Source organism: Phyllobates terribilis, unplaced genomic scaffold, assembly GCF_046119375.1.
Source record: "Phyllobates terribilis strain yellow unplaced genomic scaffold, ASM4611937v1 Scaffold_2__4_contigs__length_985480577, whole genome shotgun sequence".
In the NCBI taxonomy this organism is placed as follows: Eukaryota; Metazoa; Chordata; class Amphibia; order Anura; family Dendrobatidae; genus Phyllobates; species Phyllobates terribilis.
In genome coordinates, this window is record NW_027362762.1 from 542,076,970 (window position 1) to 542,091,503 (window position 14,534).

The 14,534-nt window shown below is 42.5% G+C and overlaps 1 protein-coding gene across 4 annotated transcripts in view; it reads right to left on the reverse strand.

Moving 5' to 3' along the window:
* Window positions 1-14,534, reverse strand: part of SCMH1 (Scm polycomb group protein homolog 1) — a 76,689-nt gene that overhangs the window by 36,218 nt on the left and 25,937 nt on the right. For all 4 annotated transcript variants that reach the window (XM_073666369.1, XM_073666367.1, XM_073666363.1 and 1 more), the window contains 2 exons: window positions 10,872-10,960; window positions 8,507-8,750 (listed from right to left, as the gene is read on the reverse strand). In XM_073666369.1, coding sequence (XP_073522470.1) covers window positions 8,507-8,750; window positions 10,872-10,960 — 333 coding nt within the window. The remainder of the gene's footprint in view (window positions 1-8,506; window positions 8,751-10,871; window positions 10,961-14,534) is intronic.

The following is a 14,534-nucleotide window of genomic DNA, read 5'->3' on the forward strand; positions in this document are numbered from 1 at the left end:
TGGCAATTCTGTTGTTGACCTCAGAGCCTATGGTCACTAAGCGGGAGAGTGTGCTGCCCAGGTAGGTGAAGTTGTCAACTGCTTTGATGTAGTGCTCCTTTACCGTGTTCAATGCGGGCCTGCTGGTGTGGTATTCCTGGAGCAGCTTGGTACATAACTTCGGTCTTTCTAGTATTAACAATGAAACTGAAGTTGTTGCAAGAAAAAAACAGTCCATTTCATGCTGCATCTGCTGCTCTGTGCTGGTGTTGAGTGTGCAGTCTTCAGTAAACAAGTGACAGATAACAGTCTCGTGCACCTTTGTAACAGCCTTCAGGCGTATGGGGTTGAATAGCTGGCTGCCTGCTGACCCTGCACCTGACATGGATTCCGTCTTTGCAGTTGCTAAAGGCATCTCTCAACATATTATTGGATAACTATTAGTGACCAAATTCCCAAATACATAGTAGTGGCAGGCACATCAACACACACAAGCGGGAGTGTGCCTCCACAAAGAAACCACTCCATAGAACATGAAAGACCAGGAGAATCAATGAATTTTAAGTGAAAAATTGTAACAAATCTTTATTAAATATCATATAAAACACATATATAAACAGTACATAGACGGGTTAAAAAGAGTGTGTAAGGTAGAAAGCCGATACACTGACAGAACCTCCAGCGAAAGGTAGACCAAATCAATCACTGTGTGATGATATTTTGAATTTGGGAGAGGGTGTGAAAAATGATGACCCAGGTATGTAGGATACTGGCTGTGGTGCAAAATGCAGACCAAGTAGTCTAATGCATTATGCAGACAATGCTGCAATGACTATAAGTAGCCAGTAAAGACCCTACATAGCGGGTCAGGAGGAACTACATAAGAAACGTGATCAAAAGTAGACAAGCACCGCTTACCCCGCTGGCTGGAGGCTCCCAAGTCAAGTGAAAGTGAATGTGTCCTGCTTCCCAAAATGACAGATGGGTCATCTCTACTCTCATGAGATAGGTACCATCAATTTGAGAAATAATCTATTTGAGAATTAATTCTTCTTCATTTTTTGAAAGAACTTACACAGTATGTGCTCCTGATGAGCCGATTGTCTGGGAGAAACGCGTCGAGCCTTGCATACTATGTACTACTTTTCATTTTTCATTTAAGAGCCCTGCATACTATGTACTAATTTTTACTTAATATCTGTGTGAGATTTATTGATTCCTGTATATTTTTGTAGGATATAAGGAATATCAGCATCTAGGTTACATTCGTGTGAAACTAATTGACACACTCAATGGGATCATGTGATATATGATAAAATCTGATGCCATGAGTAACGTGTCTGATCTGCACAACTTTTTTGTTTCTTGGGTATAGGTTGTTGGGTCTTTGTTCATTTATGTGATTATTAGTCACCCTATGTCACCCTATCCTATTTGCTACATTTAAATAAGATTGCTTGGTTATGAGTGGTGACTTCTCTTAGAGACTTACTACGGTCTTTTTAGGCATATTATTTGGATAAGGGATATATTGTTTTGTTTTTGAAATAAGAGATGCATATATTCCCACTCACCATTATTCCTACATCTTAGGGCGTACTAGGGTCAGTAGAGTGAGCCGTCGAGGAGCATTTGTGCTTCCAGAGGGTGCCAACCTCCGCTGACAGACAGGGACAGATATAAGGTGACGTATTAGGGTACAACTCCATCTATAGTCCTATTTTTTGTCTATACCTATTTGATTTATATAGATTGTTTTGTGTGTTGTGTTTTTTTTCGTATGGTTTCTCATTTTTAAAGCATACCAATAAACAAAACCTTTTAATTAGTGTATAACCAGTGAAATAAAGGTACAACAATATACACTAGACATTCTATTCTTTCGGTGATTTGTTTGCATCTCTCAACATAGCAGAAAATAAAATAATGAACAGGGTCAGGGAGATTACACAGACTTGTTAGATGCCATTTGTAACTGGGAAGGCCTCCGATTCGTCTCCTTCATTCAGGACCTTCGCCATCATACCATCATGGAGCTACCGGACGATTGTGATGAACTTGCTCGGGCAGCCAAACCTTGCCATGATTTTCCACAGGCCGTCTCAACTGACTGTCGAAAGCCTTGGTCACAAAAAGGTTGCTACGTTGCGCCTGGCACTTTTCCTGGACTTGAAGCGCTACAAAGACCATATCTGCCATCCCACGTTCAGCACGGAAGCTGCACTGGCTTTAAGGTAGTCGACCTTGCTCAAGGTAATGGAGGAGGCAGCTGAGTAAGAGGCGAGCAAGAATCTTCCCAGCAGTGGACAGAAGAGAGATGCCTCGATGGCTATCTGCAAGATTAATGGTTGCCTTTTTTCTTGTAGATGTGGATTATGCTGGCATTTTGCAGCTGTTGCAGAACCTGTTCCAGAACCTGTTCCTTTTTTCACATGGGCTGGAATAGTTTAGTCATCATTTGTATCAGGATAGGGCCTCCTGCTTTGTATAACTCGACAGATATAGCATTGTTTCCTGGTGCTTTGTCACAAGGAAGTTGTTTTACTGAATTCCTGACTTCATCTTCACTGGGAAGAACATTGAGGTCCTTGTTGATTACTACCAAAGACTGGCGAGCAACGGCCTCATTGTTGATAATGGCAGAGCGATTAAGGATACTGTTAAAGCGCCCAGTCCACCATTCCAGAATCTGTTTCTTTTCTGTTAGCAGCTTAGTTCCGTCCGTGCTGAGGAGAGATGAGGAGTTCGATGATTGGGCTCCATTGGGATCCAGCCAGTAGCGCATCATAGAAGCGATTGAGGTCATGACTGTCTGCATAACCCTGGATTTTGTCAGCTTTCTTGCTAAACCAGTTGTCCTGAATCTTGCATAGCTTTATATGTACCTCTCTTTTTGTGTTGATAAAAGCATCCTTCTTAGCTAGCAACGTGGGGTAGTTTTGATGCGCTTTGTACTTCTGATGTTTCTCTTCTAGGAGTGCCTTTATTTCTTCGCCATTTTCATAGAGCCAATCTTGGTTACTTTGGGCTACTAGTCTGAGATGCTCCAGGGCAGTATTGTAAATAGCATCTTTAATCGTCCATTGTTCTTCAATGCAGGTCTCGTCTGCCTGGGGTGTGTCTGACAGTTTGCCATCAAGGTCATTGGCAAATTCCTCTGCAACCCTTCTGCTTTGCAACTTGGAGACATTCTGCCTCTTTGTAATCTTCTGCTCTTGAGGTCTCTTCCACAACAGAATGTGAAGCCTGCACTTAGACACAATGTCCAGCAGTCAGCACCACACATGGCTCACATTACTCTAAAGTCCATCCTATCCCTCTTCCTGGCAATGACGTAGTCCATGAGATGTCAGTGCCTCAAGTGTGGGTGCATCTACGATGTCTTCTTGAGAGTGGGTAGACGGAACAGAGTGGTGGTGATAACAAGGTCATGTGTGTCACACGTCTTGAGGAGCAGAAGGCCATTACTGTTACACTTGCCAATGCCATGTCTCCCAATGACTCCTTCCAAGTTGTGATAGTCTGTTCCCACTCTGGCATTCAAGTCTCTGAGTATAATGTGTAAGAAAGACTTGGCACTCGCTTCTTCACATAGAATGAAATATTTTATTGTTCATAGAAATTCCAGATTCAAGACGTTTCAGTCAGTAAGACCTTCATCAGTCATCTGGGAGTTGATTACACTGCAGCAGGCAGCACTGGAAAGTTGTTTGAAGTATCCACTGCTCAGACAAGAGGCCACTTGTGAAGAAGCGGGTGCCAAGTCTTTCTTACACTGTTTAAAGGATTGTGCACTGAAGTATACCCGGAAATGCAGTGTTTGTTATCATAATCCGAGTATAATGAGCCCATCTGACAGTGGGATCACTGAGATAAGTGTGTTAAGTTCATCATAAAACTTATTCGTAATATTCATTTGGATTGGTCATGGTGGAAGCATAGGCACTAGTCAGCGTAGCATGCTTCTTGTTTGTAAGTGGGAGCTGAAGTGACATCAGGCGGTGTTCATGCCCTGTGGTAGCTGGCAAGTTTACAAACAAGTTGAGATTTGATAGCCAATCCCATTCCTGCTTCTTGTTGTTCAGTGCAGCCTCAACCACTCCAGAAAAGTGTGTATCCACCACTATGCTCTGCTCAGTTGGCCCTTATTTGCGAAGTGCGTTTTGCTGAGAGTTGCTATATCCACGTTGTAGCGAGATAGCTCCTTAGCAACCAGTGCCATTCTTCTTTCCATTCTGTCTGCCTTGATATTGTCTAGAAGAGTTCTCACATTCTATGTGCCAAGGATGAGTACCATCATCATCTTCTTTGTGTGTCGACTGCTGTGAGGGATACCCGCCAGCTGCAGTATGCTGGCCGGGTCAAGGTGAAGAAGACTATGTTTGAGGAACCTTTTCTAGCCCCTTTCTCAATGGAGGTGAGCAGAGTGATCTTAAAGAGAGCTGCTCAGACACCCAGGGGGCTGCTGAACTCCACTACTGCTTTGGTCCAGTGGGGAGTGACCCTATGTCCTAGGCCGCCTGTGTGCAGGTTCGTGACTACAGCTTCTAGTGTTAGAACTCTCTTGTTAGGTTTTTTCTATTTTGCTGGTCACTTGACCTTTTTGCCTATTTAATCCTGCTCTGCCCTTCTGGCCATGCTGGATTTCATTGTAATTTCTACTCTTAAGCTAGCCAGGTGCTTTGTAACCTTTCTCAGTCAGTTTAGCTAGGTCTTTTGACCTTTATGTTCTATGTTGTGTGTTTGTCTTTTTACTGCTACAATTTCTGCTAGGAGGTGTCCATCTTTCTCCCAGTCCCTAGTTCTTGTAGGGATCCCTCCCTCACATCTATAGGTCTTCGTTCAGACTAGTTGAGGACTTTAGCGGGTCTGATCGCAGGATCAGGTTCCCCGTTACATCGTAGGGATCTAGCTTAGTTCTATTGTAGGGATAGATCTCCTGTCTTTCCTTAGTGCTTGTAGCCTATCATAACAGTAAGTCCAGCCCAAAAATATCTCTAAGGAAAGACCTCCAGTTTCCATCATGGTGTCGGTTCAGGATTTGGCTCAACGCCTGCAGGGACTCTCCCTGGAGGTTCCTAGTGCACCTTGGACACATCTGGCTATGGACTTTATTACTGACCTTCCCTCCTCTGAGGGTTTCACGGTCATCTGGGTGGTCGTGGACCGTTTTAGCAAGATGTGTCACTTGGTTCCCTTCATTAAACTGCCCTGCGCTAAGACACTCGCTAAGGCCTTTGTCAAGGAAATTGTCAGACTCCATGGTATTCCTACTGACATTGTTTCTGATAGGGGACCTCAGTTCGTGGCTCGTTTTTGTCGTGCCTTTTGTGACAGGTTGGGAGTTAATTTGTCGTTTTCATCTGGATATCATCCTGAGTCTAATGGCCAGACAGAAAGGAAGAATCAGGATGTTGAGCAGTTCTTGCGTTGTTTTGTGTCAGACAATCAAGAGGGGTGGTCTGAGTTTCTGCCGCTTGCTGAATTTGCTCTTAACAACCATACATCCTCTTCTGCTGGGTGTTCGCCTTTTTTTTGTTGTTCTGGGAGACATCAGTCTTTTGGGTCATTCTCCAAATCAGTATCGGCTGTGCCTGTGGAGGAGAGTTTTTCTGGTGATTTGGAGAGAGTTTGGACGGATGTGCGTGGTAATCTTCAGGAGGCTAACAAAAAATCTAAGAGGTACTTTGACAGGAAACGTCAAGAGGTTTTGTTTACGGTTGGTGACATGGTTTGGTTGTCCTCTAAGAATCTGCGGTTGAGGATTCCTTCTAAAAAATTGGGTCCCAAGTTTGTAGGGCCCTTTAAGGTGCTTCAGGTAGTTAACCAATCTGCTGTTAGGTTGGAGGTTCCTACCTCCTGGAAGATTAATCCGGTGTTTCATGTTTCTCTATTGAAAAAAGCTGATGTATCAGATAGAGACGCCACTGCCACTGTTCCTCTGGTGGTGGAGGACGGGGAATATGAAATTTCCCGCATCCTTAATTCTAGACGGTATAGAGGGAGTTTGCAGTATCTCGTCGCTTGGAAGGGTTTCGGTCCCGAGGATAACTCATGGGTGAGGGCGGATGATGTTTCTGCTTCCAGACTTGTCAGAGCGTTTCACAAGAGGTTTCCGGATAAGCCTGGGCCTAGGGGATCCGGAGGATCCTCTTAGAAGAGGGGGTACTGTTAGAACTCTCCTGTTAGTTTTTTCTATTTTGCTGGTCACATGACCTTTTTGCCTATTTAATCCTGCTCCGCCCTTCTGGCCATGCTGGACTTCATTGTAATTTCTACTCTTAAGCTAGCCAGGTGCTTTGTAACCTTTCTCAGTCAGTTTAGCTAGGTCTTTTGACCTTTATGTTCTATGTTGTGTGTTTGTCTTTTTACTGCTACAATTTCTGCTAGGAGGTGTCCATCTTTCTCCCAGTCCCTAGTTCTTGTAGGGATCCCTCCCTCACATCTATAGGTCTTCGTTCAGACTAGTTGAGGACTTTAGCGGGTCTGATCACAGGATCAGGTTCCCCGTTACATCGTAGGGATCTAGCTTAGTTCTATTGTAGGGACAGATCTCCTGTCTTTCCTTAGTGCTTGTAGCCTATCATAACATCTAGTGATTCCACACCTGCTGCTTCGCCACTCCCCCAATGCCACAGGACTTTAAAGCACGGTGATTTAAGTCATGACTTGCACTTGATTTGGATTAAAATGTGGAAGAGTTGCACAGGTCGTCAGCCTCACTCTCTCGTCCGTGCCCATTGAGTCCCAGTGGCAAAAGCTAGTCGAGACAACTGAAGGACACTGATGGCCATCCATTGCATCCTGACCTATATTTGCCTTACTGTGCCCTCTCCGCACTCCATAACGCTTTGCTGGGAAGTGCTTTTCTTTCCAGTGAATCTTACATGGTATCTTCTGCACAGTCCACCGAAACCAGCCTTCGCATGGACAGGTAGGCAAATCCTTAAAGTCACCAGGGGCCTCAAAACCAACGGCTACCCTCATCTGGTTTGGCCCGCCTGCCGAGGTGGTGTTTCAGGGTTTACCCATAGCCACACGCTAGCAGTTACTTGCAGGTACAGGTGAGAGTTGAGTACCAAAGATGGTTGGGCTGTCCTAAAAAAAGGACACAGCAAGCTCTCCACCAGAGGTGGTACCTCTATCTGGACAACCCCAATTTTACCACATAATGCACTAGAAAATGGGAGAAAAACTCCAAGTGGAGAGAAATTGTGAAAAAATACCCTACAATTCTGACATTGTTTTTACAGCATACATTGTGTGGTAAAAATGGCTTCGCAATATGATGCTGCTCATCAGTATGATTTTGCCATTTTCTGAGACCCGTAACGTTTTCAGTTTTCGGTTGATGGAAATGTCTGATGCCTTACTTTTTTCAGGGCGAAGTGACATTTTTACTGATACCATTTTGGAATAGATATAACATTTTGATCGCTTTTTACAGCATTATTTGTGGTACTGCAGCGACCAAACAAATTTCAATTTTGGCATTCTTGATTTTTTTTCGTTTACGATGTTTATCGATTGAGTTAATTATTTTTATATTTTGATTGGACTTTTCTGAACGTGGTGATATGACATGTATATTTTGTTATCATCTTTATTTTTATGGTGATTTGATCTTTTATGTTTTTTTTTTTTCATGTTTTAAAACATTTTTTTCTACTTTTCACTGTTCTTGTGAGGTCCCTTACGGGACTTGAAGCTCTGACACAGTATTGCTGTATATAGCAAAATTCACGGTCTCCTTTCAAGCCCGGCCACAGGCAGGGTTTCAAGGAAGCTATGTAATGACAGGCATGGAAGTTTTCAACAGACCCCCTGCTGTCATAGTATCCCATCGGCAACCTGCGATCATATCACAGGTGCACCGATGGGCGCTTAGAATGAGGCATCCTCATGCCGGCACGCTATTAATGCCGCTAGCAGAGGCTGACAACGGAATTTAACAGGTTAACAATTGTAGGTGGTGCGAAGTGTAGTTAAAGACAGGTCCTGGCTGCAACACACAGCCATTAGCTGCCGAGAATGGGGCGAAATCAGCTAGTGAGCCAGCTCCATACACCCACTTCCGACTTGTGCCATACATGTACGGCGGATGTCGTGAAGGGGGTAAGGTATCATAAGTTCAATTCAGCTGACCATTTGCCACTCTGTGGAACTGCATTACACTTTTTTGATTAAATATTTGATTTGCCACTATAGTCTAGCATGTTGATGGTAAGGTTGCTAGTCTGAACAATCCAATTTACTTGAATGTCTGCATTCTGGTAAGACAAAAATTGTTGTGTATGGCAGCGTTAGGCCATGTTCACATGTTCATTATTTGGTCAGTATTTTCAATCAGTATTTGTAAACCAAAATCAGAAGTGGTTCCTATTATACTTTTCCTGATTGTTCCACTTCTGGTTTTGGCTTACACATACTGAGATAAAATACTGACCAAATACTGAACGTGTGAACATGCCCTTACTCTGTAGCTAACTAAAACAAAATACAAATAATTTTTCAGTGTAGTTCATACCTTTAGTTCCTGGAGGCTGAAGGTTGTCACCAGTCAGTGAGCACCATCCCACCGGAAAGATATCCCTGGAGTCATATCGGCACCAATAATCAAAAGCTCCTCTCCATCCATCAAAAGTAACAAGGATCTCACTTCCCCTTACCTCCCCTATGGTCGCAGGGCAAATAAAATGGGGATTTTTTCTGTCTACTGCCTCCAGCTTCATGCCTATCTCAAAGTTGTTCTGAGTTGGAGAGGGAGGTTCCTGCAAAAAACAGACACATGCTTGAGAACTTTTGTAAATATCACATGAGAAAACATATACACTATATATCTAGGGAAAAGACAGATGCACAATCAGAACCATTATTGTAAAGGCCGCTATATACTATGGAATAAATAGGTTGGTGGTTGAACAACCGTTGTACAAATGATCATCTGGTGAACAATAGTTACACTGACATAGCCAACATTTTAGTCCACATTGGTCATTACAATTTGTACTCAAACTGCCCAGACTTGTTCAATGACATTTATAGAGCATTCTTTTGTGGAATGATCATTCCTAGGCTAGACTAAGTAAATATCTGATGGAAACGCAGCCAATTTTTTTCTGGGTTAAAATGAATGTTCATTGCTAAATTTTACCTAATAAACATCTGATGAAAATGGACATTTTGGTCAGCTAAGACTAATGTGTAATGCCAGAATAAGTGTGACTGATTTCAGGAGGGGTTGATATTTCTATATAGATGTAATATTAAAATTTATGAGCATTAGATATCTAGAGATGAGCAACTGATTCACAGGTTCATTCTGATTAACATATTTGGAGTAAAAAAAAGATGTGGTAATTACTAAGTGTAGAGATCACATATCACGATAGTCTCTGGCCACTGTGGTGTATATGAGGTAGAAGTGTATTAAATCTAAAGTGCTAATGCAAGCTTTCACATCCAGATCAAAGTTCAGAAGCCATTAATAATATAGTACACACGTCTACTAAATAGCTGTATATGTGGTAAAATTTACCTAAATGCAGGCACTGAAGACAAAATGCGTGTTGCGTCCCTCACCCCGACGCACGTTTCGCCTTTCTTCTTCCGGGGGCGTCACACGCATGCCATAAGGCACCTTATTTTAACTTTACTTTTAATTTATTAATACCAATAAAAACTTGCTTTTATGTAATAATTTTTTTGTCTACACTTCTTGACTCTGGATTTGATTCTGGTGTCAGTGTTTAGCTATGTAATGTGAAGTGTTACCTTGCAATCTCAAAGGTTTTTTAGACTAATAAGTATACTACTTCCTTTTTATGTGATCACGTAGTATCTGTACATAGAAAACTTTGTACAATATGACACAATATAAAAACATTTAAAAACATAAAAACACAGACATATAAATTCCGTCATTAAGACCTAACCGGCCTTGGGCAGATGAATTCAAAATCCATTCTGATTCTCTTTTACACAATAATCTATTATCATCACCTTTTGGAGGATATTGGACTTTTTCTACCTTTTTCTACCTGTAAATCGTAACATGTTCGGGTCTGCATTATGACAGTGTTGCATATGTTTAATTAATTTGGGGGCACTTTTTCCTGTGTTAATGGAATGATAATATTCCTGGAAACAAATGAATAAAGGTCTGATAATTTTCCCAATATAATAGAACTTACAAGAACAAAAAATGACAGACTACGTATTTTGTTCTACAAGATATGAAATCTTTTAATATAGGTGTTATTGATCCCAACCGAATAGAATTATCCATAAGGTGCAAATTCTGGACCTACCTGTAGCTATTTCACACATTACCATACTTCTGTAAAAATAGAAGAACAGTGGAGGACATTGGACAGTTTCAGAGCGAAACAGTGAGGGAGTGTAAGGGTAAAAGGCAAGCAAAACCCCATTCAAAAGTCAGTGATTTTTTAACGTTTGCAAAAAATATATATATTTTTTTATCAGCGTGTTGGAACTACTGGAATTGTCTCAATTGTCTCCTACTAGCTAGTGAAAAGCTGACAGCACTTAGGATACCATCGATGTGTTCTCAGTTTTTATCACTGACCCATTGACTTAAATGGGCAAATTCAAAATTAAAATTAACATCACACATTCGACAAACACAAATGTCTGAATAAGACCTTAGTTATTTTTTATTTAAGATTACAAATTGGGAGCTAAAATTATGACATTTCGATGTGAGCAACTAGCTAATGTCACTATGCTATCAGTTGATATTTGATAAAGTAACAGTATTTGTCACATAGACGCACAAGATAAATCCTGAATTAGGTCAGCTGTAATTGACTGAAGAGCTACAAAAAATGTACAATAAAAACATAATTTCGAAGGGAATAATTCAGCTGTACCTTGTGGAATATTTTAGCGGGTGCCATCTCAGCTCCATTTAGTGTCTTCAAAAGGAACATGGGCCAGGAGGAGGCATTGAGTCTAAAGCCTAAAAACAGTTTTTTCAACAATTACAAATTCAATGTAATGAAGAACATGTATTAGATTGCAAACACTGTCTTTTGCATGAAAATAGACTTAAAGGGAATCCAAATCCAGCAATATGGCCAGTCCGTTCCTCTGTTTGAAATAATATTAATATGCAAATTAGGCTGAAGAGCTAGGTAGATCTGTCATTCCATCTCAATTCCCCGCCCAGGGTCTCCACCTCCAGCTTGACTGGCAACCTTTATGCTGAGTGACTTCAGGCAAAGGAGCGGCCAGTCATGCAGGAGGAAGCGGCACTGGGCGGGAAATAGAGCTGGAGTGACAGAGGCTTCACATCTACAGCCTCATTTGCTTATCAATTCTAACGCTGATTTCTCAGTAACAGAGGAACAGCTATGTAAATCTATTGCTGGACTTGTCTTTGAAAAAGATACATACATATATAAATAGTTTTGGGAGTGAAATCCTGCAGACAGATTATTCCTTTTATATAGACTTGGGTTAATATAAATGATGATATCTCCAGAGAGTAGCATTTAACATATAACATTTTAAAGTCCCTGAGTTTAACTGGTCATAGACATGAGATTGTTTTGTCACATTTGAAGCCACGTGATGAGGCCCCTCAAATGGACCATCATTGAGAGCACAGACTCTGTTACCTGAGGGGCCTCATCAAATGGCTTTAGTGCTTCTGATAAGCTAAGTAATCATCAGAATGCTCTGATTATGTTACCTGTTTCATCATTCCTGATGATAATAATAATAATAATAATTTTTATTTATCCAATTTAAGATAGTTTAAACAGTTAAATTCTACAAGGAAATGGGGGGACACAATAGGTGAAAAGTGCTGGTTATTTGAGGTCTGGCAATTATAATAAATAGTGATTTTCATATAAGGCTGCATGATCCAGTCATCAGCCCGTATGTTTAAGTGCAATACTCAAGTATCGAGTGCAGTTATCGTGTGCATGGAGGGTGTGGAGACGGATGAATAGTAGGGTGCAGATTCTGAATAATATTTAGAAGGAGGGAACAGGGGAAAGTTGGTTTATTGAGTAGTTGAGGTGGAAGGCTTGTTTAAAGAGATGGGTTTTTAAAGCGCGCTTGAAGACATCGGGGGTTAGGCATCGGTCGGATCGTCTGGGGTACTGCATTCTAGAGAAATGGCACAGCACGAGAGAAGTCTTGGAGACGGAGGTGCGAGGTTCGGATTATGGGGGATGTTAGTCTTAGGTCATTTCTAGAATGGAGGGCACGTGTAGGGAGATAAACAGAGATGAGAGAGGAGATATAAGGCAGTGCAGAACTGTGGAGAGCTTTGTGGGTGAGAGCAATGAGTTTATATTGGAGCCTGTAGCGAATGGGCAACCAGTGTAATGACTGGCACAAGATGGAGGCATCGGTGAAGCGGCTGGACAGAAATACTGCCCTGGCTGCCAAATTCAGGACGGATTGGAGAGGAGAAAGTTTAGTAAGAGGGAGACCAATCAGAAGAGAGTTGCAGTAGTCCAGATGAGAGTGAATAAGAGCGACAGTAAGAGTTTTAGCAGTCTCAAAGGTGAGAAAAGGTCGGATTCTGGAGAGGTTTTTAAGATGCAGGTGACAAGAGTGAGTGATTGATTGGATATAGGGAGTAAAGGAAATGTTAGTGTCGTATATGACCCCAAGGCAGCGGAGCGTGCTGCTTGGGAGTTATGGTTGAACCCTCCAAGGTAATTTCGATGTTATGTAGAGTGAGGTTATTAGAGGGGAGAAACACAAGAAGTTCAGTTTTAGAAAGATTCAGTTTAAGATAGAGGGAGAACATGATGTTAGAGACAGCAGACAAACAATCCTTGTTATTTTGTATTAGGGTAGGGGTGATGTCAGGGAAGAGGAGTATAATTGGATGTCGTCAGCATAGAGATGATAATGGAACCCAAATCTGCTGATTGTTTGGCGAATAGGGGCAGTGTATAGAGAGAAGAGGAGGGGGCCTAGGACTGAGCCATGCGGAACCCCGATAGTAAGGAGACGAGGAGAGGAAGAGAAGCCGGCAAAAAATACAGTGAAGGAGCGGTCAGAGAGGTAGGAGGAGAACCAGGAGAGAACGGTTTCCTTGAGGCCTATAGAGCGGAGCATAGTGAGGAGGAGCTGGTGATCCACAGTGTCAAATATGGCAGAGAGATCCAGGAGAATCAGCAGGGAGCAGTGACCTTTGTATTTGGCTGTTAGTAGATCATTAGAGACTTTAGTGAGGGCAGTTTCAGTGGAGTGTAAAGAGCTGAAACCAGATTGTAGATTGTAGAGGGTCGAGAAGAGAGTTATCTGAGAGTGGATTAGACGAGAGTGGACCAAGCGTTCCAGGAGTTTAGAGATGAAGGGAAAATTAGAGACCAGTCTGTAGTTAGCAGTGCAGTTCTGGTCCAGGGATGGCTTTTTAAGTAAAGGGGTTATGATGGCATGTTTAAATGAGGAGGGAAAGATACCTGAAGAAAGAGAGACGTTAAATATTTTAGTCAGGTGAGTGGTGACCACCGGTGAGAGAGACTGCAGGAGATGTGAAGGAATGGGGTCACTGTTGCAGGTTGTAGGTCGAGAAGAAATGAGGAGCTGGGTAACTTCTTCTGTAACAGGCTCAAATATGGCTAGTGAGCTTGAAATGCGGCAGGGAAGGGGATCCAGGCACTGAGGAGATTGGGCTGAGATGTCCTGATGGATGTGGTTTATTTTTTCTAGGAAATAAGTGGCCAGATCCTCACCGCTGAGGTTGGTGATGGGGGCCTGTGCTTTAGGGCTCAGGAGGGAGTTTAAGGTTTCAAAAAGTCGTTTTGCATTGTTGGATAATGAAGTGATGAGGGTGGTGAAGTAGGATTGTTTGGCCAAATGAAGGGCAGAGTTAAAGGTTTTGAGCATTAATTTATAGTGGATGAAATCCTCTGCTAAAAGAAATTTTCTCCACTGACACTCAGCACACCTTGAGCAACGCTGAAGAAAATGTGTTTGCATTGTGTGCCAGGGCTGCCGTTGTCTGTGTCGGGTCTTTCTGCGTGTAGAAGGTGCTGCTTCATCTAGGTCGCTCTTCAGTGTATTATCGTAGTGTGACAATGCTAAGTCTGGACAGGAGAGGGAGGAGATGGGGGCTAAAGATGTGTGGAGATTGTCCATAAGCTGCTGGGTATAAATGGTACGTGTATTCCTACAAGTGTGGTAAGTGGGGGAGTCCCGAGTGAGGAGACAGTTCTTGACAGAGAAGGAAAGAAGGTTGTGGTACGAGAGCGGGAGAGGGGAGTTAGTAAAGTCATGCAGCAAGCAGAGACGGGAGAAAACCAGGCCCAGATTATTCCCGTCTTCATGCGTAGGAACTGTGAGAGGCCGAATGAGGAGGTTAGAGAAAGTAGATGAGAGGCAGATTGGGAGAGGGGATCATTGATGGGTATGTTAAAGTCTCCCATGATGAGGGTGGGGATGTCACAGGATAGAAAGTAAGGAAGCCAGGTGGCAAAGTGATCCAGGAACTGGCGGGAGGAGCTTGGAGGGCGATACACAACCGCCACTCGGAGGAAAAAGGGTTTGAAGATTCTGACAGT